The sequence below is a fragment of the Heliangelus exortis genome, chromosome 7 (genome assembly GCF_036169615.1).
Source record: "Heliangelus exortis chromosome 7, bHelExo1.hap1, whole genome shotgun sequence".
In the NCBI taxonomy this organism is placed as follows: Eukaryota; Metazoa; Chordata; class Aves; order Apodiformes; family Trochilidae; genus Heliangelus; species Heliangelus exortis.
The window spans coordinates 3,689,834-3,715,994 of NC_092428.1; the positions used below are offsets into that span (position 1 = coordinate 3,689,834).

At 41.6% G+C, this 26,161-nt stretch overlaps 1 protein-coding gene and 1 long non-coding RNA gene across 19 annotated transcripts in view; both read right to left on the bottom strand.

Annotated features, from left to right (window-relative positions):
- KCNMA1 (potassium calcium-activated channel subfamily M alpha 1) overlaps window positions 1-22,165 on the bottom strand; it is a 368,746-nt gene extending 346,581 nt beyond the window's left edge. For 5 of the 18 annotated variants that reach the window (XM_071748268.1, XM_071748267.1, XM_071748265.1 and 2 more), the window contains exon 1: window positions 21,668-22,164. In XM_071748268.1, the coding sequence (XP_071604369.1) occupies window positions 21,668-21,988 (321 nt within the window). In that variant the 5' untranslated portion in view covers window positions 21,989-22,164. Of the gene's footprint in view, window positions 1-21,667 lie in introns of all 18 variants that reach the window. The other 13 variants (XM_071748287.1, XM_071748284.1, XM_071748270.1 and 10 more) reach the window with 8 other exon arrangements.
- Window positions 22,166-23,987: 1,822 nt separating this feature from the next.
- LOC139798033 (uncharacterized) lies at window positions 23,988-25,442 on the bottom strand. Its single transcript, XR_011726672.1, has 2 exons — window positions 24,878-25,442; window positions 23,988-24,457 (listed from the first exon to the last, which is right to left on the bottom strand). It is a non-coding gene; the product is annotated as an uncharacterized lncRNA (long non-coding RNA).
- Between the last annotated feature and the right edge of the window lie 719 nt (window positions 25,443-26,161).

Consider the following 26,161-nt stretch of genomic DNA (forward strand, 5'->3'; position numbering starts at 1 on the left):
GCCATCTCCCACAGCTGGAGAGACCTTTCAAATATGGGTAATTCATAACATGCTAACAGGGGCAGCTTTAAGACTTGGAAAACCCAGCCAACAAGATCTGGAAAGCAGAGTTGGAAAGCTTTCATTTCCCTCTTAACAATTCATACTTAAGAAGCAAAGCCTAGCAGACAAGTTAAGTGCTCATAAAGCATTTAAACATCTAGAAGATCTGGAAGCAGAGCCTGATGGGAGCCTGCAGGCTGCAAGTGTGTTTCATTGGAGTTGACATGAGCTTAAAACACAGCAGAAGTCGTTCTATCAACACGGCAAGTGCCAACAAGGCAGCTTTTCAGGTCCCCTCTCCATCTTCTCTGCCTGCACTTCATCCCTGTTGTTAGTTACGACTGAGTACAGAATGTGCACGTGGTGAGGAGCCAAGGAGCAGCCTTCTAGGTTCCTGCAGGCTGGGTTTCTGAAAGCACAAGAGGGTAACTAATAGGAATAACACCACAGTTCACTTATCTGGCAGAAATTTTCTGCCTGCATAAAGCTGGGGAGAAGCCCAATTAAGATGCTATTAAAAATACAGAAAGGTTGTGCTTCTGTGTCTCCTGAAAGCTGGAGGTAAGGTGTCCTTCAGAGCCAGCTTTACCAGAGTAAAAAGACAGTATTTTTCTAGAACTTTGTTAGGAATTGTAAAGACATCTCCCTCAGAAAGCAGAAACTCTGATGAAGCCAGAAAACTAGTTTAAAAAATATAACAGGAGACAAAATAAACACGATGGCAGTGTCAGAATAGTTTGGGTTCAATTTCAAATCCATAAAGAATTCAAAATACCACCTCTAAACCACACAATCCGTGCTTATCTTGGATCACCAGTCAAATTTTTTTTGCTAAGGCTTCAACTACCAAACATCCTTGTGCAAAATAAACCAGATAATCCAGAAGCTTCTTCATTACATCCTAAATGTCTTGAAGGTAGAAACTTTCCCAGGGCTGGGTCATTACAGAACCTGCTGCGCAACACATCCCATTCCAAGAGGGGGTAAAAAAAAAAAAAAAAAATAAACATTCCACCTGTACCTTTAAGCTTTTTATTGCTAAGATACTCCTGCAGGAGTGGAAATTTCCTGCAATGATGAATGTTGGACACTAGTAGACTGTGGTCATCTCAAATCAGATTCATATTTGAGGTACCTGTGTTTTGAACAAATTAAAGATGAAACACTCAGACCACAGATTTCTTGTTTGCTCAACAAAACTGTGTGGTCTCAGAGCTTCACTCATTTAAATGAACCCCTTGTCCTCTCATTAAATCAAAAGGGGGGAGAAATAGACAACATGTCTTTAGTCATTTACCATTTGATCATTCTCAGCTCCTTAGTACCACTTCCTCTAAATAATCATTCTATGATTCTATAACTTGATCTTGAAGATGCTTTCCAATCATGATGATTCTATTACCATGGGCACTGGGGGAAGAATTACATTCATCAACACAACCTGATTTTTAGAGGCTCAGGACACTTGCAGACCTCCAGTTATTGGCACTTTACATGGGCTTGGGAGCACTCATCCCATGTGCAATTCACTCAGAAAACAAACAATATTTTCAGGTGTAAATCCCATCTATGTATTTAACATCCTTCTAACAGCTGCAGCATCTTCCTCCACATTGGGACCCAAGAGTTTCCATATAGGAAGATTTTTTTTAAAAAGCCCCCTTTTTTAGAAAACAAGCCACTTTTTTACTTGGCATTTTTCCATGGCACCAGAATTTTCTTTTTCTCAAGTATACCATCTAACTCCCATCTTTTAGGCCACAATAGTTTAAAGACTTAAGGCCAGTGTCTAAGAAAGGGTCAAGGCCTGAAAGTCAGGCAAAATAAGCACAGAGTGACAAAGTCACACTAGTCATACATTCACAGAAATAGATGGAAACCTCACATGGAAAAGTCTATAAGTTATATAGCTCTCCAACTTTGCAGTTGCCAGAAAAATTGCTATTTGAAGCAAAAGTCATACCAAGCTTCCCAATTACCTTGCTTTGAAGTACAAGCATGTAAAGCACTGAAAATGATGATTACTAGAGGAAAAAGATACTGTGATGCTTTTACTTCAGTGTGGAATCACAGCTGTGCCAAGCTTATCCACTTCCCTTCAAACTCCAACCCAGTAAGGTTGGAGCATCAGTGCACTCTGGTATCATACAGGTTTCTCCTCTTCCCATGATATACTAAATTCTTACCTTCTTTCCTAAAGCTTGAACAAAACCAAGCAATTTTTTTCATGCTTTTATTTTGGAATTTACACAGGACATTTGTATTTGCAATGCCCTTTCATCAAAAACAAACAAAAAAAAAACAACCCAGTCTCCTCGTACTGCTGCCCTTTCCAAGGTTAGAAAAGTGTCATTTAAAAAGCTGCATTTCCAAAACACAATAATTACATAATTTCAGCTTCCATTTTTACAAAATAATCTTCTGGTTCCTGTGATGGGCTTGAATTATCCTCCTTTTGCTACATATAATGTTTGTTTCTTTTAGCATCCCAGGCCTGTCTTAAAAAGTGGAACTTTCAACAGCAATCCACAGTTCCTGAAATAGATTCCCATTTCTAACACCACAGAGAACTCTTTTCACTTTGGATAGAATGCAAAATTACCAGTAAAGACAGCAAAGGAAGTGTTGGGATGATAAATGGAGACCAGTAGTGATGTACCACAACCTTTTCCTATTTACACTGGATAAAGAGAGGGCACTGGGCATTGACCAAGCAAATGTAAAAAGAAAGTTTTTTTTCCTAGCAACAACCTTCCTACAATCTTCCCAAGCCTCCCACCCCCTTCACTGTAATTAAATACCTTGAATGAGGTGGTACCTGCTGTTTTTTTTCTCCCTACTCCTCATCTTTTAGGACAAGGTCCTAAAAAAACACCCTACCCCATTAAAGTTTGTATCTGTTCCTCTTTACTCCTTTCCATCTGAGGTTTCTATCTCTTCCTTGCACACACAGCAAGCACAAAAGCTGTTGAATTTCTCAGTAAATTGCAATTTACTTCTGTATCCATCAGGCCTGCAACTAATGGTATTTATGATATTGGTTTACTAAAGCCTGAAGAATATCTGGAATATTCTGATTTTCCTTTCTAAGGCTAGGGCATTCTCCACCACCTTCTGGTCTGACACTTCTCATCTTTTTACTCTCCAAAACTTAACTTTCCATCAAAATACTTCCCATCAAAAAAAAACCTGGCTTATTTTCCAGGTTTATTCACAGCCCTCAGTAATTACCTATGTGCATTTATAGCTGAGATTTTTTTAATCTTGAGCTTCTTGCCAAATTTCATTTTGAGTAAACACCTTGGAGCACCTTAAGCCAAATTTGCATTAAGTGCAATATTCCTTACTCTCTTTTCTTTCCTGGAGTGCTTCCATGTGCTTTTACACAGCTGCTACACTCCACTTAACTGATGATGGATGTTTTTCACACCCATATTCTTGAGATTTATTGTTGCCCAGCTCTAACTTTCTACTCCTATGGAACACACAGGAAATTTCAGGCACTGCTGTTGCATTACACGTGGATGTTTCAGATGCCTATTTTACAGTGATCCCAAAACACCTAATTGAAGATATTTTGCTTAACACTGCTTAGCACAAATTAAGAAAAAAAAAAAAAGAATAACAAACATAAGTATACCCAAGATTTCTCAAACAAGAAAATGTGTCCCATAAGAATGGTCTCTAAAGGAAACCAGGAAATTAACAGAGCTCAATGTGAAATCACAAATAAAGAGAAATATTCCAGCACCATATAATCCTGTTACCCTTCAGGATCTGTATATAGCTAAAAATAAAATAGTGAGTTACAGTGTTTCTGGTAGTATAGAATGTCAGTCCCTGTAGGGTATATTTTTAGTACTTTTGTTTATGGTTTGATGGTGGTTTTTTTTCCTTTCCTGAATTATTCATCTCAGTGGAAAATTTCAGTTAGTCCAAGATTCTCTTTATTTTAAAGACAACGTTTCATCTCTGGAAACGGGCTACTCAAGGGATCTCAAAATCCCTGGAGTTCTGGGTTTTTTAAAGTTGTTAACCTCCTTAAAATTGTTATCAGGGGACTCCCAATACATCAAGAACTAAACAGCTAACACTCCGAGATCCTGGAATGGCAGGGATGACAACGAATGGCTCTGGACCTGGAGTGCTGGAAAGCTGCCAGCTCTGGCCAAGGATTTGCTGAGTTTACCTTCAATTCTTGGCCTGGATTCTAAATCCCTGTACTTGGATTTCAGGCTTTGGCACTGACCCATTTGTATCCCTAACAGTAATAAATTATGCAGTTAAGAGTTTCAGACTGATTTAAGAACCTGAACTGACAGTGTCTTAATATGAAGTGAGATTTCTCTGAACATCACAGAACAAATGTTTCAGCCCCAAGCAGATAAAAATTACTTAAGTACAAGCTCAGATTTGATTTGGCTACTTTCTAGATGAATTTTTTTAAGAACGAGATAACACTTCTGAACACACAGGATGTTATGTGCCTCCAGGAATGAGGAAAATCCCTCTAATTAAGCTCTACCACCTCCAGTTCCCAGTAAAGACCTCCAGCCAGCCCACCCAACATCAAGGGCCTCCGCAGGGCTCTCCTACTGAAACCTGCAGAGAGCTGAATATTGACTCAAAACTACTGGGGAAACTTGAATAATTCAACTTTAAGTCAGTATTATAATAAAACCTCACACACCAAAGTGTCAGGGGGACCCTTTTTGATAAATAAAAAAACAATCAGAAGCTCTACAACTCATTAGACAAAGTAATATGGCTGGGAAGATGCACCCAAGGCTAGATGGTTCTCCATAACCATACACCAGAGTCCTGCAGGCAAACAGAGCAGAGAATATAGCACATTATAATGTCTTTCTTTACATTATAATGTATTACTTTGCAGTGCACCAGCTGTGTGTGACATTAATTCAAAATAATCCAAAGACAACACTCCAGAAGAATGTAAAAAGCCAAGAATGGCTCTTCTTGACCAAAGGAATGGGGCACAGGGTGAGGAGATGAAAAGGTGGGGAAGCTAATTGATGCTTGGCTACACAAATAGCAGGGACTAAGTCTATGATGACTGAAGTACTTCATTGGAAAATTACTTTAATAGGAAAAAAAAAATCATTTAGACAATAAACCAGACAAATAAAACTGCTAGGAAATGGTGAACAAAAGCAATACAGTGCAGCTTTCACATGGCATCCTTTAATGAGCTGTCTCACAGTGCTCTAATTTAGCTAAGGATAAAAACAAAAATAATACTAAATAACCCTCTGAATGGTTCTGGCTGCACATTTACCAGTTGCATTTGTATAAATGCCACACACACACAGATACAAGCTAAAGGAGCACACCAGGCTCTGTGGATAAATCCCTTATAAAGAGCATCCAAAATTAAAATCATTTGGTAATGCTACCAAAAGTTATGTTTTTCAGTGACATCTACTTGGATATTCTGTAAAATTTCACTGTGGATTGATAGAAATTGCCAAGGAGCACTGACAGTACATATTTACAAAGCATGTGGTAAAACACCACACTACATGTGAGTTTTAAGAGTTTTAAGAAACTAAATTGCTGCTTTATTTGAAATACCCAAAACTTGTTGATAACTTTTAAACCCAATTTCTACCAACACAGAGAGAAAAAGCATTAGCTTTTCTTTCTCTCTTTGCTGCTACTACCAGTGTGTAAAACTATAATTTTTATTTTTTTACAAGGATAAAGTAGAAAATTTCTGTTTCAACTATTATCCCCTGAGCTATATTTTAAGTACCTCTACAAAAATCTTTTTCTTCTAAAGTTCTGTAGTAACAGAGTTAGGAAGAAACAGGCTAAAAGGATCACAATGTACAGCACAAAGCCATCTGGAGAGACTGAAACTCAGTTAAGGTGTAATTTCTCACTAAAACTGAGCACTTGCTGTTCCATCTGAAGTCATGCTGCAGCCATCAGACTGGTGCATTTTATTGTGATTTAATGCAACTTACATTTCCAACTCCATTGACCAACACCCTGGCAAAGTTCTGAGTAAAATTAAGCATTTTGTGTCATATATATTGTAAATAACCCTTTCAAGACCTCTCTTTGCTAAACAGAACAGGCTGGGATGGCATCAATCTATTTCTCAGATAAATTCACATAAAAAGCACCAAACCTTCTCTTACTTCTGGTCATCAGTCTTGCCAAAATTCTGCCACTAACTAGAAACTATGAATTACACTCAACATGGCACAGGCCACCATATTCTGCTGCTCAGAAAAAGTCAATTTCCAAACGTGGAATTCTAGTCTGTGCAATTTATAGCCCTGAATGTGTTGACAGCATAAATTTCAGGTGTGGTGAAAAGAAACAAAGTGAAAAAGCTCTGTCCAAAGCCATTGAAGAATTAAGTCAGCTGCTATAATTGTCTGATGAAAAAGAACATCAATGGCCTAGAAAGGCATGAATGCACCAAGTACTTTGCAAAAAAAAAAAAAAAAAAAAAAATTATGTAATATTCAACATTTTCTTTTCACTGGCTTCTCACAGACCAGCTACTTCTATGATGCATATTCCTCTCATCTTGCCCCTTCTTTCCTTCATTCCAGTCCTGAAAAGCTCTGGTACAATTCCCAAGGGCTCATTATTCAGGGAATACACCTATTCCAAGCTACTTCCATGTCCCTGCTGCAATAGCTAAGTCACCAAACAACCCACGTTAAATTCTTAAACCCTCTACAATTCTCTGAAATGACAAAAAACAAGCAGCACATTCAGCTTCTGTAGTCATTTAGCTGCTCCAGACTTCTTTATCAATATCAAACCAATTTATTTGAGTGGGGTTGCAGAATTTATCTCCACATGTGAGAAACATTTAATTCCCTCCTCTTCTGTGCTTTCAACAATCTACTACAGATATCAAACTGAGCATAACATTTACTCCTATAAACAGCAGATTTTAAAAAAAAAAAAGTAATTGTCCATAAAAGATTTAGACACACATATTCAAAAAATATTTTACACATTTTTATGGCCATGCCCTAGGACTGGAAACAGAGAACACAGTTGGGCAGAGAGTAGAATTGATGTCCTGCATAGAATTTTAAGATAAACAAATCTGCTCCTAATGCACAAAGAACTCGTGAAAACTGTAAAGACTTGTCAAAATACAATTCCTGGGAGAAGAATGTTAATACAGCTATTAACTAGCTCTAGTTTTTACTTTAAAATATGAAATAAAAATATAAGCCTTAAGTACTTATTTTCTATTAAAAAAAAAAAAAAAAAAAGGAAAAGAGCTTCAATGTCATCTTTAACTCTCCCCCAGATAACTAAACACAATTCAAGTTACAGTTTTAAGTAAACCAGTTTTGGTAGAACTCTATTTTTCTGAAAATTTATTTAGTAAAATGCAATTCTGTCCTCTCCATTGTGAAAAGACAGACAACATTTATGTAACCTGACAAACCACATCCCATCTTTCACTTGGAGGTTAGAAAAGATGAAATTATTTGGTGTGAGCGTGGTGAGACCCTGGCACAGGTTTCCCAGGGAAGTTGTGGCTTCCCCATCCCTAGAAGTGTTCAAGCCCAGGTTGGATGGGGCTTGGAGCAACCTGGGCTGGTGGGAGGTGTCCCTGCCTATGCAGGGGGTTGGAACTGGATGAGCTTTATGGTCACTTCCAACCCAAAGCATTCAATGAATCCAAGACTGGGCACTGGAATTCTCTCCCATGCTCCCTTAGACAATGACACAGAAATTGTGTCCAACTGGTGCCATAATAAAACCAGAATATGTACAGAGAAACCCAGCCAAACTACAAACCCTGCATTACTAACACACACAGCCCTTTCATCTCTTCATTGCCATTTCTTTTTTAATTTAATTCACTTCTTCTCAGCACTTATAAACAGTTTACCTCTTGCATGCCTCCATATAACAGGTAATACAATTCAATTTTTACAGTCATTGTTACATTCCTATTCCCAGTGGTACAATGACTACATTTCAAATATTGCTGAGAACTTGAAGAACAAGGTAATTTGGCAGCATAAATGCATAGATACTGTTTTCTTCTTAACCAAAACCATAAATTTAGAGGCAAAATTGGGTCGGTAGCACACCCTTCATGATTTTTTTTTTTTTTTTTTTTTTTTACATTGGATAATAGCTTTCCAAGTTTTGAACAGGTATGCTATTTTGCTGAAATAATGTTTGTTTCATTTGGTTCCAAGCAACCTCAGCCCATTTATTTTTGAGCAAATACATACAGGGGATTGCATCTTATTTATAGGATGGATTAAACACATTTCTCTTAAGAATAATGAAAAAAATATTTAGCCTTGGAGCAATGCAACAGAAACAAGCATTTCAAATTATCATATTAAGCCCGTGATTTATGAAGAACACTACACAAAAAGTAAATAGTCTGATACCAAAATTAGTCTTCTGCTTGTGATGTGTCCCACACTAAGCTGCAATTTATAGAATGAACTACACATTTATTCTGGCTCAGGTTCTTTCACCTGTTCTCCCCTGGCATTGCTAGCACTACCAGATGGGTCCATTTTACATGTAAGTAACTTACCCCATATCTCCTAGGATTTCAAAGTAGAAAAGCACTGACAAGAACCCTGGGTCTTTCCTTTCCTGGATGCAGAAAAACAATCTAGACACCAAGAGATTTTCCTTTTATGAACAGAATACAAGATCCATAAACAAATATCTGGGGAGAACACATGTTCAGAGAAGCTAAAAATAGTACAATCAACTATTACATGTTTAACTGGGAACCCTCCTATTCTACAAAAAACATTATTCTTTAAATCCAGTGTGGATGAGTACTCAAAAATGGCTGTGTGTCATTTTTTTAAATGGCACTGGAGCAAGCATATTCAAAATGTCTTGCATACAGACCAAAGGAACACCACACACCATGTACTGAACTAAACAGATTCCCTTCTCATCAGTCTTCATTTCCTCCAAGTTATTTTCTATTGTTACAAACTCCTAAGCACACGGCAGCTAAAATTCCACTTCACTAAAAAAAAAATCTAACCAGCTGTACTCATTTCAAAATAGTGACTGCACAAACGGACTCACAAACCACACTCCCTTGGTAAATCAACAAATGAGATGTACATTAATGAAATCACCTGCTTACCCTCATCACAACACTGCTTTATGTGGACTGGGGCAAACCAGTTCTTTCCACAGCCCTTCTCTCCTGGCTTTCTCCTTAGTGCCTGCTTTCAAATCCTAAGAAGCACAAGGCAGAGGATGGCCCCTTTGACAAAGCAGGTAATAAAATCTAAGGTTCTGAGCCTACAAAACTGAATTCTGAATACTACAATAATTAATACAGTTCCCATTAACCTCTTAAGTCCCCAAGTCCAATTTTGAACACACTTGTGTAGACTACAACACTTAAAACAGTATCTAACAACACGAGTAATTAATTTTTCCACTTGGCAGAAAACACTACAAAACCCACAAGCTTTCAGCCCTCTAAACACAACTTAAACGGTGCAGCAGCATTGGCACACAGCACAGGAATGAGTTTTACTTCAAGTGTATCAATAGAAAACACCAACCCTGCTTATAACGAGTGCTGCCACCTCACAGAATCACGGGGGTGAAAGCGTAACCTTCTGGAAAGGACCTCTGGGATCATCAAGTCCAACCCTTGATCCACTCACTCCCCCTGTGGTTCCCAGCCCATGGCACTGAGTGCCACATTCAGTCTCTTCTTAAAAACCTCCAGGGATTGGAGAATCCACTACTTCCCTGGGCAGCCCATTCCAATGTCTGATCACCCTCTCCGTAAAAAAATTCTTTCTAATATCCAACCTAAACCTCCCCTGGCAGAGCTCAAGCCCATGGCCTCTTTTCTTACCTGGGAGCAGAGCCCGACACCCCCCTGGCTCCAACCTCCTTTCAGGGAGTTGGAGAGAGTGATGAGGTCTCCCCTGAGCCTCCTCTTCTCCAGCCTCAACACCCCCAGCTCCCTCAGCCCTTCCTCACAGGACTTGTGCTGGATCCCTTCACAGCCTCCTTGCTCTTCTCTGGACCTGCTCCAGCACCTCAATCTCCTTCCTGAGCTGAGGGGCCCAGAACTGGACACAGGACTCAAGCTGTGGCCTCCCCAGGGCTGAGCACAGGGGCAGAATCCCTTCCCTGGACCTGCTGGCCACGCTGTTCCTGAGCCAGGCCAGGATGCCATTGGCCTTCTTGGCCACCTGGGCACACTGCTGGCTCCTGTTCGGCTTCCTGGCAATCCAGACTCCCAGGTCCCTTTCTGCCACTCTGTGCCCAGCCTGGAGCTCCCCATGGGGTTGTTGTGGCCAAAGCGCAGGACCCGGCCCTTGGCCATGTTGAACCTCATCCCATTGGAATCCGCCCAATTCTCCTTCCAGCTGATCCACACTGCCCCCCAACTTCGTGTCATCTGTGAATTTGCTAATGGTGGACTCAATCCCCTCATCTAAATCATCCAGGAAGATATTAACAGCACTGGGCCCAGCACTGATCCCTGAGGGACACCACGGCCGCCATTTTGTTGCAGCTCCATTCACCACCACTCCCCGGGCCATGGCCTCCAGGCAGCTCCTCACCCAGCACAAAATGTCCCTGTCTGAGCCTCTCCACAGCCTGCTTCCACTAGATACAGGGCACCTCTACCAATATTTAAACATTTCCATCAAGTTTTACCTCAAAATACCAGACAATTACACGGGAGACTCAGGTTTTCACCCTCAAAATCTGGTGACTTGAAGAGTACCAGCTCAAGGCTACACAACCTAACCAGGAGCCTAAAGCCAGAAGACAAACAACCTATAATTAAATTCTGAAGAACCTAATGTGTCTCTGCAATACATTGCAGCAATGCAGCACGTTCTACAGGATCTGCACTGGATTTAACCAGTATTTTCATTTAAAAGAAAAATACACAAATTCTTTTTCAAAAAGAATGGTCCAGTTAAAGCAGCCATCCAGGAAGCAACATAACTTAAATTACAGAGGAGAAGAACCCTCTTCCACTCACATTAATGGCAAAACCACTGCTATGGTCTTAAGACACATGATTTGTTCTGAGATTAAGAGAACTGCCATCAATTTTTTAAAAGCAGTAGGCATTATGTTTTTTCTATAGGAGTTATGCTATAGCCTACACTAACACACCAGAGTATTCTACAAACCAAAACAAACTACAGTCTTACAGTCACTGGTGAAAATAACCTGTTCCCCAAGCTATTCAATAAAAGGAAGACAATTCAATCTGAGAAATACAGCTATGAAAAAAGCCCACATTTCAAATGGTTCCTGTACTTATTGATCATAAATATTTTTTACTGTGCTAATATAAATACATGAAAAGAAAATCTTTAGAAATCTGTTTATATTGCCAGAAGCTTTTCTAGATCTTTTACCTTTAATTGAAGCTATCATAACCTTTCTCTCCACTTCTGATAAATCTTATGGAAAATAAAAGCTCCAGAGCTTAATCCCCAGAGACAAAAAAGCACCCTGAAAAGTCTGTGGACCAAGCTCTAGGAGCTGTTGCCCCAGACCAGATCAAAAAGGCACCAATTGCTTTAAACAACCTGTCCCAAACCCATTTTCTTTCCCCTCAGTCAGGACAGGTATTCTCTTTTTCCATACAGACTTCCTACACTCCCCAAAATCCTCAAAATGATAAGAAAATTTTATAAGAAAACATAAACTTAGAATAGTTATCAATAGAAATCAATAATTATGTCACAACTAAAGAGCTGAAACATTTTAAGAGCAGAAGATCTCATCCAAAGTCTTTGGTTCCAGATCCCATCCTCAACCTACCTGGGTCAGCCCATGAACAAAGAGCTCACACCGAATGCTAAAGGCAGAATAAAAGAAAGAGTTCTCTAGAGGAACAACTAAATGAAGCTGTACATGAAAACGTGCACTGGTTAAAAATTAATAAATAAAATATTAAAGAGAAAAGGGAAAAAAAAAAAGGCAGCTTACCAAAAAGGTCCATCTGGAATGTTCCCTGAGAGCATAGCTAACTTCACCTCCACAAAGAAGGAGAAAAAATGAACAAAGGAACCCTCCCTCTCCTTCAGCATTTATAACCTACTCAATCAAGGCTAATCCAGCCCAGCTGTGGGGGCTGCTGATCAGGTAAGGGTGGAAGAGATGAAGCAGCTGTGCCTCTGGGGCTCATCATCCTACCTGGTTTCACCTGAAGCCAATCCCCTTAACCACTTAACCCTCCTGGCAAAGGGGGAGTTTGCTCCTAAAATCATGTTCCTAAGCCAGCTAAAAAAACCCTGAGGTGACCAAAAACATCTTCACCAAAGGACACTGATATGTAGCCTGCTAATAATAAAACAACCTCACTTTTAAAACTTCTCAGTTTGTAAATTTTACCTCTGAAAACCTTTCTGCTCAGTAAAACAGCCTGAGAACACATATGAGGGTTTGAACAATCAGCAACTCAGCAGGTTTACTCTTTGCTGCACCTGATGCAAGCTCGGGGTCTTTTCCATGGCACCCTTGATCTGTTGGAGGCAGAAATGTGATTTAATTAAACACTGAATTCTGTTTCTCTGTGCATAAAAAAGGAGACAGAAAATTCAGGAGTTGTAAACATTTCACCCTAGAATCTGAACTATTTTCCACATCTAGAAAGCATGAATAGATGTTCTCTCATCTGGCCACTCTTTAATAGGAAAAAAGGTCACTAAATAAAGATTCTGAAATCAAATATAAGGACACTTTTTACTTTTGGACACCTCTAGAAAAAGAGCAAGATTAAGCCATTAGCATTTCTCACTTTAAAGAACAGAAATCCAGAGACAAATAATTGCATGGGTGGTCAATGAAGTCAAAAGTTTATATACAGATTTATTAAAGCAACTCTAGCCACAGAAAGTATAACATATTCTGATTACCCAGTTTCTATGTGGGGGCTCGAGAAAACATAATTTCACTTATTTTTAACTAAAGATATCTTTGACCAGCTGGAAATAAATATTTTTAATTAGGAGGTGTAGATCAACGTCTTAGATGAAGGAAAATTAGAGTATTAGAGGTTGATACAAGAGCCACTGCTGTTTTAAAGGGCTTTAAAACTATGTGTAAGTTTACTAACACTGAAGTATCTTCTCCTATGTATATATATAGAGAGAAAAGAAGCCAGGGGTTTACATAAATGCTACTCAACTCTGTAACAAATTACATAAGGTCAACATTAAAAAATAAATAAAACAAATGCCTGGATTTTAACTGTTATGTTTATTGAAAAATGTCTGAACAAGGAAAGAAGTTTTCAAGAACAGTAATACCTCCTAAAACTATCTGGAATTATCACTGACTCTAAAATCAAACTCTGTATTTGGATCTTAAATCTAAACTTTGGTGTCTAAACAGCTTTTGTGCAAGTATTGACTCAAGTTTCACATACAAACCAAAACAACTGCTGTGAGAGGTTTTTCAAAAAAATTATGCCCAATCAATAATAAATATAATGCTGGAAATTAGAAAAAGCACATTTTTTTAAAATTCTGCTCCTGGAATCCCATCTTGTCAGTCAGCTGGCAACTCAAAAAAAAAAAAAAAAAAACTATATATATTTGTACTTTGTATATTCCTATAGTACATATCATTGAAGTTAACATAAAAATTTTATCACTTAACTCACCCAGGCAGAATCAAAGCTCCATGCTACGGACAGCACTTTCCACTTTGGGTAAATTAAAGCTTTATTGTATCCTAGGGACACATTCCAACAAAGCACCTAAACTGATTTGTTTTCAAATTTCAAAACAGTGAAGTTTTTAGGGTTGTTTTCTTTTCAGAGCAATGGATGTAGAATACAAAATCTGCTCTTCTGACTCCTGAAAAGACAACACCATCACTTACACATAAAAGGCAGAGTCAAGAGGAGGAAAAATAGCATTTAGTCAGGTAAAATTTTGTATGGCCTTAAACCAGACCCTCTGTCAATTGAAGGCATCATTCCTTAAGTCTGCAATCCACAGCTCTAAAAAAAGCACAACATAACAAATAGTGACTATTGCCTTGTCCTGCAAACAGAAGAAAAATAATTTAAGTTGGAAGACACAAGGAAAGAAGTACAAATTATTCCCGAGAGCCTCAAGTGACATGAAAAGAACATGAACATAAAACTACCATTCTACTGTTATTGATGCTGAAGGAATCAGAAGCCTTTGGATATAAATGTGCCAGGTATATTAAAAAAAAAACAACAAACCTAACACAAGAAGCTGATAAAAACTTCCCAAGCAACAAAATCAGTTTTTCAGAAGGGTCCTCATGAGGAAAAATGTTTGTACCACAGACAGAGCCTGCAATGTTTTCTCCTAACTAGGCTGTTATTGTGATTAAAAGGAAAAAGAGAGGAGTTTTTTATTTTCCTTCAGAGTTTATAAGCTTCCCTAGGAAACAAAACTTATAGTATGGTAACACAGAAAATGTCATCAGAAAAATCTGATAATTTCTGTGGTAACACAGAAAAAATCACCTGTAGCCCCAGGATTCACCATGATACCTGAAAGCACCTGAAGTCATTTATACCAACCATGGCCACTACAGGTCCAAGAAGCTATTAACCTAATTCTAGTCATTTCTGTCCAGCAGAAAACTGAGATAGAGTTTTACAAAATTTACAAAATGCTTAAACAGAGAATCACTCTAATGTATTTCAATTTATTATATTTATTAATATTAAGGTCACCTTTGCAAATAGGTTGGTTTTTTAAATGCATATTAATGCATATTTTTAAATGCATATGTAATAATGTTTCACCAAAGTATTTAAAACAAAAAATGACTCCAACATCAGTAGTGCCAGAGTTAATCTCATTAATAACAGCAAATTACAGTGAGTCACCTTTTTCGTGTGATAAATAAGAGATAAACCATTACATAAAAATGTAAAAGATATCATGAAAAATGGATTAAATTAAAAAAAGAAAAAAACTGCCAGGTACTTAGTCAGCATTTGCTTGGACCAAGAGGAGCAAAACTGTATTATTAATTTATCCCTCAGTATACAAAAACCAAACTGCAACACAGTAGGCCTGTATCTAACAGTCACGCTGAGAAGCCACTCAAATCCTGACCCATTTGTTGTGTTATCCTACAATTTTTGTGATGTTAGGGTCCTCCTCACCACTCTTCTGTCCCAGAAATGACATTTGCCTGGCTTTCTCCAGTCTAAAGTTAGCATTTCTGATATTTAAATTAATATTTTCTCCACTATAAGCTAGCAGTTCTGATATTTAAATTAAATAGTGAAGCTAAGAACATGCAAAGGGCTTTCCAGGATGCAGGGCAGTAGCTGCAAGTGTGGCTCCATCCTGCAGGTGATCCATGGGGTGAAGCACCTTTGTGTCAGTTCCACTAAATGTGGTCTTTAAAAAACAAAAGGGCCAATATTTGCTTTTGCACATCAGCTCCCAGGGAAGGTGCCATGACAGGATCTCAGCACTTGTTCAAGCACCCAAATTGGGATTTCTAGGGTGGGGCTGGCAGAAGGTGTGAGCCTTAAATGGAGTGGAAACAGACTTGGTGTGATTTTGAAATATGATGTTTCTAATGTCGAGATCTCAAACAGAATGGCCTCAAGCCAAGTAAATACACTCTACTAGAATAAAAGAGAAAAGCTTTTAAGAGCTTAAAATGTTAATATAAGATTCTTTTGGAAAAAAAAAAAAAAACAACAAAAAAAAAACAAACCCAACCTATCTGATTCATCTAGAACACCATGAACATCTAGGCCTGAGTCCAAAACCATTGAAGTTCCTAACATGGCCTCCCTCTACTTCACCAGGCTTTGAATTACCCTCTCCATTTCTGTAACTCTCCAACAGACAAATACATGCAATATATCATCTGAAAGCAAACTGAACTCAACACGTTTCAGTGGCAGCACATTCATTTACCCAGAGCCACGAATACTATAAATGGGAATAAAGTGTTCCTCTCAAAGATGCAACCCCGAGGTCTTCTCAGGCTATATAAATACCAGCAGGATTCCAAATGGGCCCTTCCTGAACCACCACATCTCTGACAGCCAGGGCAGATAGGTATCTTGATTACCCTTGTATTCACCCAGCTACAGACCTGGGAACAAACTTCTACTGGGTGCCCATCTTCCCTTGTCACCCAAGATGACCCAAGTGCCAGAAAAAGAATGCTTGCTCTCACAAATCATGAAGTCTGACCTGGAATTTGTGCGTTTAGCCCCGTGTAAAGTTGGAAGAAATGCCAGCCAAGCCTTGTGATCTAAAAGTGGGGTTTGCATTCACTTCCCAGGCTGGGAGGCAGAGTCAGGAATTGCAGTCCTGGGAGGAGCAGGGAGCTGGACTTGATGATCACCCAGGTCCTTTCCACCTTGAGATACAGTCTGTGATTCTGAGCCTTCCATCACGTGGCAGTATATGAACTCATTGCAGAAACACAGCATTTTATGAAAGCTTTTTGAAGTTTAGTCCCTTTCCTTTTGTCACTGAAATGATACGTGGGGGAGAAAAATATTTTTTAACCATTAACACCCACACATAACATTTCAATAATCTTTCCCTTAGAAAACCTTCAAGAGCTGTATTTACTGTGTCCTCCTCAGACTTCTGGTAATATGATGATTTTCTTCTATGTCAAATACATAATTTTAGGCAGTTGGACAAGGTATGTTTAATAGAACCAAAAAGCCTTCCCATCCCCTAATTTCACCCTGAATTATTTTATATATTTCTATTATTTTTTATATTTTATATTTATATGCCAGTTCTCTGGCACTACTGTCCTACAATCTCACCCTACAGAAGTCCCCACTGCTGCTGAACTACAGCCTGATCTGGCTGAGGAATTCTTACCAGCCACTCCTGAAATTCACATGAAGCTTTCTGCCTCTCTCAGTTGGATTCCACAGAAGAGCAGAGCCAAATATTCTGAAGGAACACCAACCACTGCTCTGTATTTCACCTCCTCACTAGAGAGCACTGCTTCTTTTTAACATTTGTCCCAGGAAGGACACTCAATTACTAAGATTCACACTCCATTTTCTGGCAATAGCACAGGACAGACATGGAACATCATTGTTTTTAAATTATAACCATTATTAGATCTTTTCCCTGCAGAGATTATGCTTGGGACCAGTGCTCTCTAAATTTTCAGTGTTTCTATCTCTGGGGTGCTAAACTGCCCTCATTCTGCTTTCAGAAACCTCAATGTATCAAAACTATGGATGTAGATCACTGTTATCTCAAAGTTTTTCATTCCCTATCACAGGCATTTCTTCTGCTGAGCTAAACCTGGAAAAAAAACCTGAAACCTAATGGTTTCCAGCCAGCAGCACTTGCAGATTTGCAAACGTGTGAGAGCTGAAAATTCCTTTGGAGCACAGATTTTTCTCCTTAAATGCCTGTGTTGCAAAGCCTTGAGAGGAAGCACGATACTGCATCAAAAGAACATTTTCATGGAGATTGTTGGGTTACAGCTTAAATCATTGCCTGTATATTTTCTTTTCTGCATGCATAACCAATTTGAGCATGAGTTTATAAAACCTGAAATGCATGTTGAGCTCCAGAGAGCCCAAAGTGGTGTCTTTATCCCAGGGTGGAAAAAAGCAGCCCACACCTCTCTGTATCTTTACGGTGTCTTTTTCACTTGTAGAAACACCATCTGCAAAGATCTCTGAGTACCTGTCAGTCCTTGACCTCTCCACCATGTCCATTCTTCTTTTAGAGACAACTAAAATTTTTCCACTTACATAGTTTATCAAGCCTCAGAGGTCCAGGAAAAAAATTCCTAACTTCTCAACAGAGACTTCTGCAAATTCTACACTTCCAATATAACTTCTATTTTTCTACTCAAAACAATTAGGAATGTTGATGGATTTCTCCTGACCAAATCTAGCACTGAATATTTTATTAAACTTCTAAAATACGTAGGCCAAGATGAAGAAAGGTTTTTTATGGCTTGTGATTTCAGGACAGCAATTGCCATCTATAATCAGAATTTCATTTTCTACGTGTATGAGTCCTAAATTGGAGCCAGGGAAGGGGAGGGAGCTCTCCAAAACACAGAAAACCAACCAGAGGTTAGTGATAAAGATCCATCCTAGCTGCTAGAGCCTTGAAGGCATAAGGGTACCACTCTCTGGGGAACCTAGGAGCAGTGATACAGGGGACAAATTTCACTTTATTCTGCACTGGCCAGCTCCAGGAGCCAGCTGGGACCCAAACTTGTGCTCTCTCATCCTGCTGCACCTTTTTCTTGTTGAAGAGTTTATTCAAAGCCAAACCACATCATCAGTGCCAGTAGGAAATGCCCTTCAGGAGCACAGAAACTGCAGCAGCAGTTTGTTCTTTGACAAAATCCAAGCTTTCCTAAAAATTTAGATGTAAACACTGAGGAGAAAAGCAGCATTTTTCAAGTGTCTCATATATGACTGCAGCTACTTCTGGAAGAATTACATCTGAAATTATATACTAAACTAAATAAAGGAACACAAGGGCTTCAGTTGTAAGTAACAACTGAATTGTTACTTCTCACATTACATGAAACACTGACAGCACAGGTCAAGATTTACATTTTTCTTTTTGGCAGACTTTAAAAAATGTCATCTCACACAGCAAGTATGGAGAATAAAAAATCCTCAAAGTTCAACAATCATTTTTAGTACGTGATTAATATTAATGGTCTGCTCATACATGATGACACAAATTGGATATGGAATTTTAAGAGGCAACGTTCATCATTCTGTTACCAGAAGGTTTTATATTCTTGCCTTGATTTTGTTATTTCCAAGAAAACAAAAAAAAAGGAGAAGAAAAAAAAATGAAAAAACCAAAATTCTATTAAAAATTAATTCCACAAAGTGGAATATCACGAAGTGTTTATATCACAGTTTTAAATTCCAGCCTTAAATTCAATGTGTTAAAAAAGAAAAAAAAAAAAGAAAACAAAACCAAAACAAACCCAAATCCACATTCTACATCCTTCTGTTGAGCCATTAAAAAGTGTTACATCCCAAAGCCAAGTTGACAAACACTGACAGATCTGAGGAATACAGTGTTGTGCTTAAATACAGCAGGAAAAGACAACTTTTTACAGGTCCTTGCAATAACATACATGGACATGGGTGTTACCACGGCAGCTCTGTGAACCATTCACATCTCTATGTGAATTGTTCAACATGAAGTGACAGGAAATACACAGGAGAAAGATGTCCCTTCTCTCCCTGGGACCACTCCTTATGGAGATGGTGAGACAACGTTGGATAAACCAACTCAGCTACCAACTGTGGAGAAGCAGAAAAGGCAGCACAGAGAAGGAAAGATCCTAACATGCTCAAAACTTCTTGAATCCTGCAGTAGGAGGAGCTAATTCTTGTAAAAATGTTTTTTCTAGCAGGTCCAATAGAGTTGGCATAGCATGCATTTGCCTTCACAGGTTGCACCAGCAGCCTTGGCAGCCTTTTCTCCATTCCCGAGCAGCACAAAGCATGTGTTGGGTCACAGCAAAGTTTAAGACATTTCCAATTAGCCTTTACACCCTGAACACCAGAAAAGTGTTTTGCATTAAGTAGTTACTCCTCACACACACAGAATTCTCTCTAGTTCCCAGTTGTAGTATGCACGGAATGAAGGATCAGCCCTTGAAAGTTCTTCACTGGAGGCTCAGAAACTCTTTCAAGGGGACCAAAGGCAATCAAAAAGGAGACATCTATCTCCCCCTACCTGCAGAATCCTTCACCTTCCTGCCCCAGGGAATGATACTCCTGGACATGGCTACTTCAGGTCTCAAACCCGAAATAAACTCCAACCTTACAACATGACAGCCACAGGATGTCAAGTCCCTCAGGCTGGGTGTGGTGGAACCTCTGGGTGCTACATGTTACTTAGTGAGATGATACATGTAGCCTAAGAGCTTTTCAAAACAATTTGGATATGCTTTTCTGTGCTGGTCAAGAAATTAATGATCTGCTTTAACCAACTGTGTCCCAAAAATGAGCTATCACACCATAAATACCCACCAAGACACCGGGAATAAGAATTCTGTGTACAAGTCTCAACTTCCCATTTGCTCAAGGAAAGATGCCCCAAGTGCTAACCTGTAGGATTTTCTTTTTCATCAAGATGCTCTCAACAGCCCTTGCAGATTTGTCTCATCGTGTGCAGGGGAAAATGCTAAATGCATACAGAAGCTAAAGGTAAGTGTCAACTTACCTTAACACCTTTAACACCTATGGTGTTTTACAAGACAACCTTATTATCACAAGTTCATTCAAGCTTTATCATCATACCTGGCTAACACCTCTCTAGGAAAGCTCAGGTTTGGTTTGGAACAAATTAAAAAAATACCTACATACTGCCTGGTAGGTTTCCTAAAGCTTAAGGCAGAGTTAAATTATCTCTAGCAATCATTTCTTCCATGGATAAGTCAAGTTCACTGTAGCTCTTCTACTTCCAACTGGAATCTGTGGAGGTTCATTGAGGCAACCCAAACTGGACACCCACCTCACTAAACCCAAATACACAAAGAAGCAAGTACCAGAACTTCTCACACACTTCTTTTGGTTCCCTCTAAGTCTTAGATCCTTCATACAGCTGGGTTTTGGGCTGTATCAAATATGTTCAGGGGGGAGGGGATGGGAGAAGGGGGAAGACAGCTCACTGTACGTCAAAGCAAGCCAGCAACCTAGCAACCATATATTAAAAGGTGTGTGTGTTTTTGTGGGTGTCTGTGTGCCAGGAATAACTGAAGCAGATATTATTCCAGTTGTAATCCCAAAAATGTGAAAAGGGAAGGGGAGAAACTCCAGCTGCTGGTCTATTTTGGGGTCTGTCAAAATCCACTTTCACGAATACAGAGTCTTAACACTTTCTATCCCATTTGTCTTAACCAAAAAAACAGTGTCTGGCACTGAGCAAAACCTTAGCTTTGGTTTGAAAGAGAGCCTCCAGCTCAGGAGCCAACCTTCCTCCACATGCTATGCTGCCTTCCAGCTGGCAATGCACAAAAATCAAAGGAGCAGGGAGGTTGCCTCAAAGATATCACTTAGGTTAAAAGAATATTGATCTGGGGCGTCACTCACCAAGGCACCGAGTACTTTTTGTTATCTGCATTTCATTTCTCAAACAGAAGTGGCAAAGCTCCTCAGGGAGCAGAAGTAGCTTGACATGTATTTGCTCAAATGAGAAGTTTACCTTTTTAGTTTTGCCCAAGTTCCTCATTTCCCAAGCTAGCTGCAAGCCTAGATAGGTAAATGAACACTCCCACCCTGCCATCCTATGCGGTCCTGGGGCTGCACAGCAAGTTTGGGACCACACCATCCCGCCGTGCCAGTGGGTGTCAGCCCAAGAGGGTGAGCCAACACCTGGTGGAACTTTTGTGCCACCAGATGAAAGCATGGGGTGGGAGGCAAAGAGAGGGGAATATCCCAAGACATCACCCAACACCTCTCCCCTCCAGCAACCCTTCCATAACAGCACCATTGCCATGCAACACCAGCCCCAGGCATCTCCTCCAGGGCCACCTCACCCAGGTGTGAGCTCCTACTCCACCTCCTCACCAAACCATCACCAGAAAGGGAAAGGGAGAGGGTGTGTGTCTGTGTGTGGGGGGGAGTTACCTTGTTTTTGACCCCACAGTGGCAGCAGACAGTCCACAGGTACTTGAGGGTCCTCCACAGCAGGATGATAAACAGTCCCCCAAAGAAAGTGACCATGGATGAGGCGAGGAAAGCCCACCACATGCGCTGTCCGCGGCTATCGCAGGGCACCTCCATGGTCACCGGGATGATGAGCGCATCCATCTTGGGCACATTGACGGGGGAGGAGGACGAGTCTGTGTTGAGATTGTTGGCGTTGATATTGTTACTCATTCTAATGCCGCCGCTGCTGCCGCTGCCGCCCGGGTAGGAGCCGCCGCCGCCGCCGCTGCCATTTGCCATAGCTAACAGCGAGCCGGGCGCGCAGGGGCTTCCCAGAGCTCCTCCCGCCGCCAGCGCCCCCCAAAAAACCCATCACCAGCCATATTGCTGCTGCTGCTGCTGCTGCTGCTGCCGCCGCCGCTGCTGCTCAGCGGGAAAAAGGAAAAAAAAAAAAAAAAAAAAAAAAGGAAAAAAAAAAGCCCACCCCCCCCCCCAAAAAAAAAATCAAAACAACCCCAATGAAAACGAAACAAACAAGAAGATGAAGAAAAACCGCACAGTCTCAGCCCCCCCCACCCCCCCGGGTCCCTCTCGGGAGCTGACAGGCCGGTGAATTGCGAGCGTCCTCCTTGTACGGCGAAAATAATATCCAAAGGAAAAAAAAAATATATAACAAAAAAAAAAAAAAAAAAAAAAAAAAAAAAAAAAAAAAAAAAAAAAAGCCCTTAAAATAATCCGACTAAAAAGGTAGTCTCCTCCTCAGATTCCCACCCCTTCCTTCTCCCGCATACACGGCCCCCACCCCGCCCACCCCCAACAAAAACATCCACCACCACAAACTGATGCCTCGGAGCGTCCCTCCAAGATACCCAGCGCTGCAACCCCGCTGCCCTCAGCGGGGATCTCTCAGCCTCCGCCGCCGCTCCTCCCGGAGGTGGTCTGTTATTATTGTTATTAGTCCTTAACTTGTTATTAGCGATACTCAGTCCCCCCCGCGCAACCCTCCTCCTCCTCCTTTTCCAAGTCCAGCCCCTTCCTCTCCTCTTCCCCTCTCGATGCCGGCAGCAGCAGCCCTCCTGTGGCTTCTAATTCATCCTCCGCTGGCCCATCTGTGCCTGCGCTGCCGCCGCCTCCTCGCCCATCCTTCAGGAGCTCCCTCCAGGGCCGGGGCTGTCGCTCAGGCTGTTGCTCCCACACGCGCAGAGGCACCGCCGCTTCCCCGCCCCTCCCTCTTTGCCTCCGGGGGACGCGACGGTTCCGTGGCCCTGCCCCGGGCGCATCAAGGGCCCCGCGGGAAAGAGGGTGCCGGTCCGGTCCGGGACGCCGCGATGCCGGGGATGGGGGGGGGGAGGGAGCGCCGGCTCAAGCGGGCTCCCGCCCCGCCATGGGCAGCGAGCGGCGTGCGGCTCCTCCGCTGCCCTCCCCGCCCCGCGGCCGCTCGGTGCCGCTCACGGGGCCGCTGAGTCGCTGAGCGACCGCTCCGGAGGACGGAGAGGCGGGGTAGGGGGAACGGGGGGGGGAATGAGGGGAAGTGGGGGATAAGATGCCGGAGCGCTTCTTCACAGGTGGCGGAGAAGCGTTGCGCGGCCACGCCGGGGAGCTGCGGGTCCAACAAGTCGCGCCGGCGGCCCAAGCTGCTCCATCGCCGCGCAGCTCTCCGCAGCCGCGGTGGGGCGGGGGCAGGCGGTAGCGGGGTCCCCTCCTCCCCTCTTTCTCCCTCCCTCCCTCCCTCCGCGCTGCCGTGCGCGGGTTTGGTTCGGCGGATGTCATGACGCAGCGGATAACGCACGGCGCTGACACGGCCCCGGCCCCCGCAGCCCCCACGGGTGTGCGTGTGTGTGTGTGTTTGCGTGGCGCTGTGTGCGTGTGTCCCCCAGCTTCCCCGTCCCACCCCCCTGAAGCGCGCTGGGGGGTTTGGGGATGGGGGGAAGAGAAGGGGCGGCCGGGGCCTGCGGGAGGAGGTTGAGTTGCAGCAGCAGGTGCCCAGGGATGGGAGAGGGGGAGGAGGGGTCTGGTTGGGGAAGGCTGTAGAAAGAGGGTGAGTGAGAGAAATATCGGGGAGCCCCGGGGTGGGAGCCGGTCCCCTGAAGGCGTTTCTCGGTTTGGCTTGAAATTGACCCCCGGGGGAATACAGCAAAACGCGGTGCACATCCCAAGAACATTCCTGAAATTAACCCTTAGCCATATACACGGCAATTTAACACAGTAGAAAAGAGGAAAAAAAAACCAAAAAACAACCAGATAGTTGTCTTTTTTTTTTTTCCCCAGATTCTCATTGAAAGAGGCATGTATATATATATTTTGTATTTACTTATATGAATTAAAATCTCCATTTGGCACATGGTCTGCTCACCCGGTTGTCTGCAGAAAGTATTATGCAGATCCTCTTGACAGCTTTCCAAGGATAAAATACAACAGCCTATGTGCGCGTGACATTTCCCCATCTGATCCACTCACTACACATGCACAGAGCCACCATTATGAAATAGTAATCTCTTAACCTTTACTAGTAGTAGTCCCTCTTGCTGCCTCTGCCAGGGCTTTGTTTAGTTTTGTTTCCCGCTTAAATGAGACTAATGAGATTTTTATGAATTCCCAAAGCTTTTCATGGGGCTCTCAAACCCTCTCACCTCCACTTTTTTGCACAGTGGTACCACCATTTGTCCAGCTTGGGGAGTTTGTCATGGTGTCTCTACTCCAGTCTGTTCCTCCAGTCTGTTCCTTCAAGAGGAGGCTTCTTTTTCTTCAAGAAAGGATTAGTCGAGGCCTCTGAATAGGGAAAGCATTAGACAGCAATATGGAAATACATACAAGTGGAAATATACTATAATTCTGTAACCCAGAGGAAAAGTGATAGTCACACACTGCACCTGCACACAGCCCCTTCTCAGGAGGCTCATGTGGGAGACAATTAAGTGGAAGATTTCTAGATGCAGAAAAGAAGCCAGGATGAAAAGAAACTCCTTGTTACCAGCAACCCTGGGCTGCAGTGTCACAGCTGCTGCCCTTTTCCCCTGTCTTTCATACCAACTCTCCCCACGGCCAGAAAGCCACCTGGGCCACAAAGTTTTCTGGTGACAAGATCACACACCTTGGGACTTGGGCACAGAGCCTGGTCCTGATTGTCATTTGTTCTGCATTTCTGGGTTGGTGGTTCAAGGATTACCCTTTTCACAGCCACACACATACCTGCACATCCTTTTATCCATCAGCAAACACCAGGAGTGGAGCAAGGGCAGGAGCACCATAACAGAGCTGCTCCAGATCTGCTCTTCAGAAGTGCCAGGTAATTACTGATGCTCTCACAGCTAATGGAAACCACAAACCCTTTGCACCTTGAAAGTCCTGAGCAATGAACAGCAGTAGCACAGCATATCCCAGCAAAATTCCTTCTGTAGTCAGGTGGATTATAAGGGCTGGGTTTACAAAGCCATGGACATGGCTTACATCTTCTCTTGCTGCTGTTTGAGAGGGCTCAGAAGAGCTGACAGAGAGGCTGCACTCTCAAAGTCTTTGTCTTATTACTTTATACATAAAGAAGACCTGAGTTAAAAAGTACTTAGTCAACCCTGGGTACTATACAGAAGTCAGAGTAAAGCAAACTAAGTGCCCTAAAGTATATGGACTGTACTTCAAAATATTTTGCTTTGGATATATTTACCCAACACTTACCAATTTGGATTGAGGATAAGAGATTTCTTGTGATCACCTGCAAAAAACATATTTTGCTAGCCAAAAACTATTCATAAGCCAACCCCCCACACACATTAGCCATTCTGTATTCTAAATTTCACACTGTATACCCAGTGAAAACTTTTCCTGTTACCTGTGTAAACACAGCTCCTCTTATACTGACAACAAATAGTGCTCAGTTCAACAAATATTTGTGGTGAAACTCCCATACAAAGGTCCACTCATCAACTGCTGAGACATTGCTAGTGAAAAGTTTACCTATTAGCTGTTACCTGCTAAAGACAAAGCATAAGCAAAAAAGGGAACTTTTTTTGTGGGATTTTGACCAAAGCATGGACATAGAGGGACCAGTGATACTAGAAGGAGTATCACATTTGAGCTTGCTGCTGTGTGAGGAAGGAAAGGCCTGCTTTCTAGTACTTACTGCTTTTATAAAGTGGAGTTTGGAACAGGGCACAGGAGCTGAATGCTTCCTTTACTCTGACAACTGCACATCACGTTGCCTTCAGCCCCAACAAGGGTTGCCAGCTCTCGTTCCTGGAGAGACCTATTTTGAGCAAGCATAAAACTTAGGGGGATTAGTTTTCAGAATAGTTTTCTATTTATTATTTCAACACAAAAGCTCAATGTTTACTAACTCAGTAATAGATGCAGAAAAGAAGGAACGCTGCTGCCCAATGTTTTTTTCCTCTTGCTACCATAAAGCATCATCTGGGACTCAATCCTGCCAGCCTGACATAAATCCGGGAGGATTTGGTTCCAGAAAGCTGTGTTTTAGAG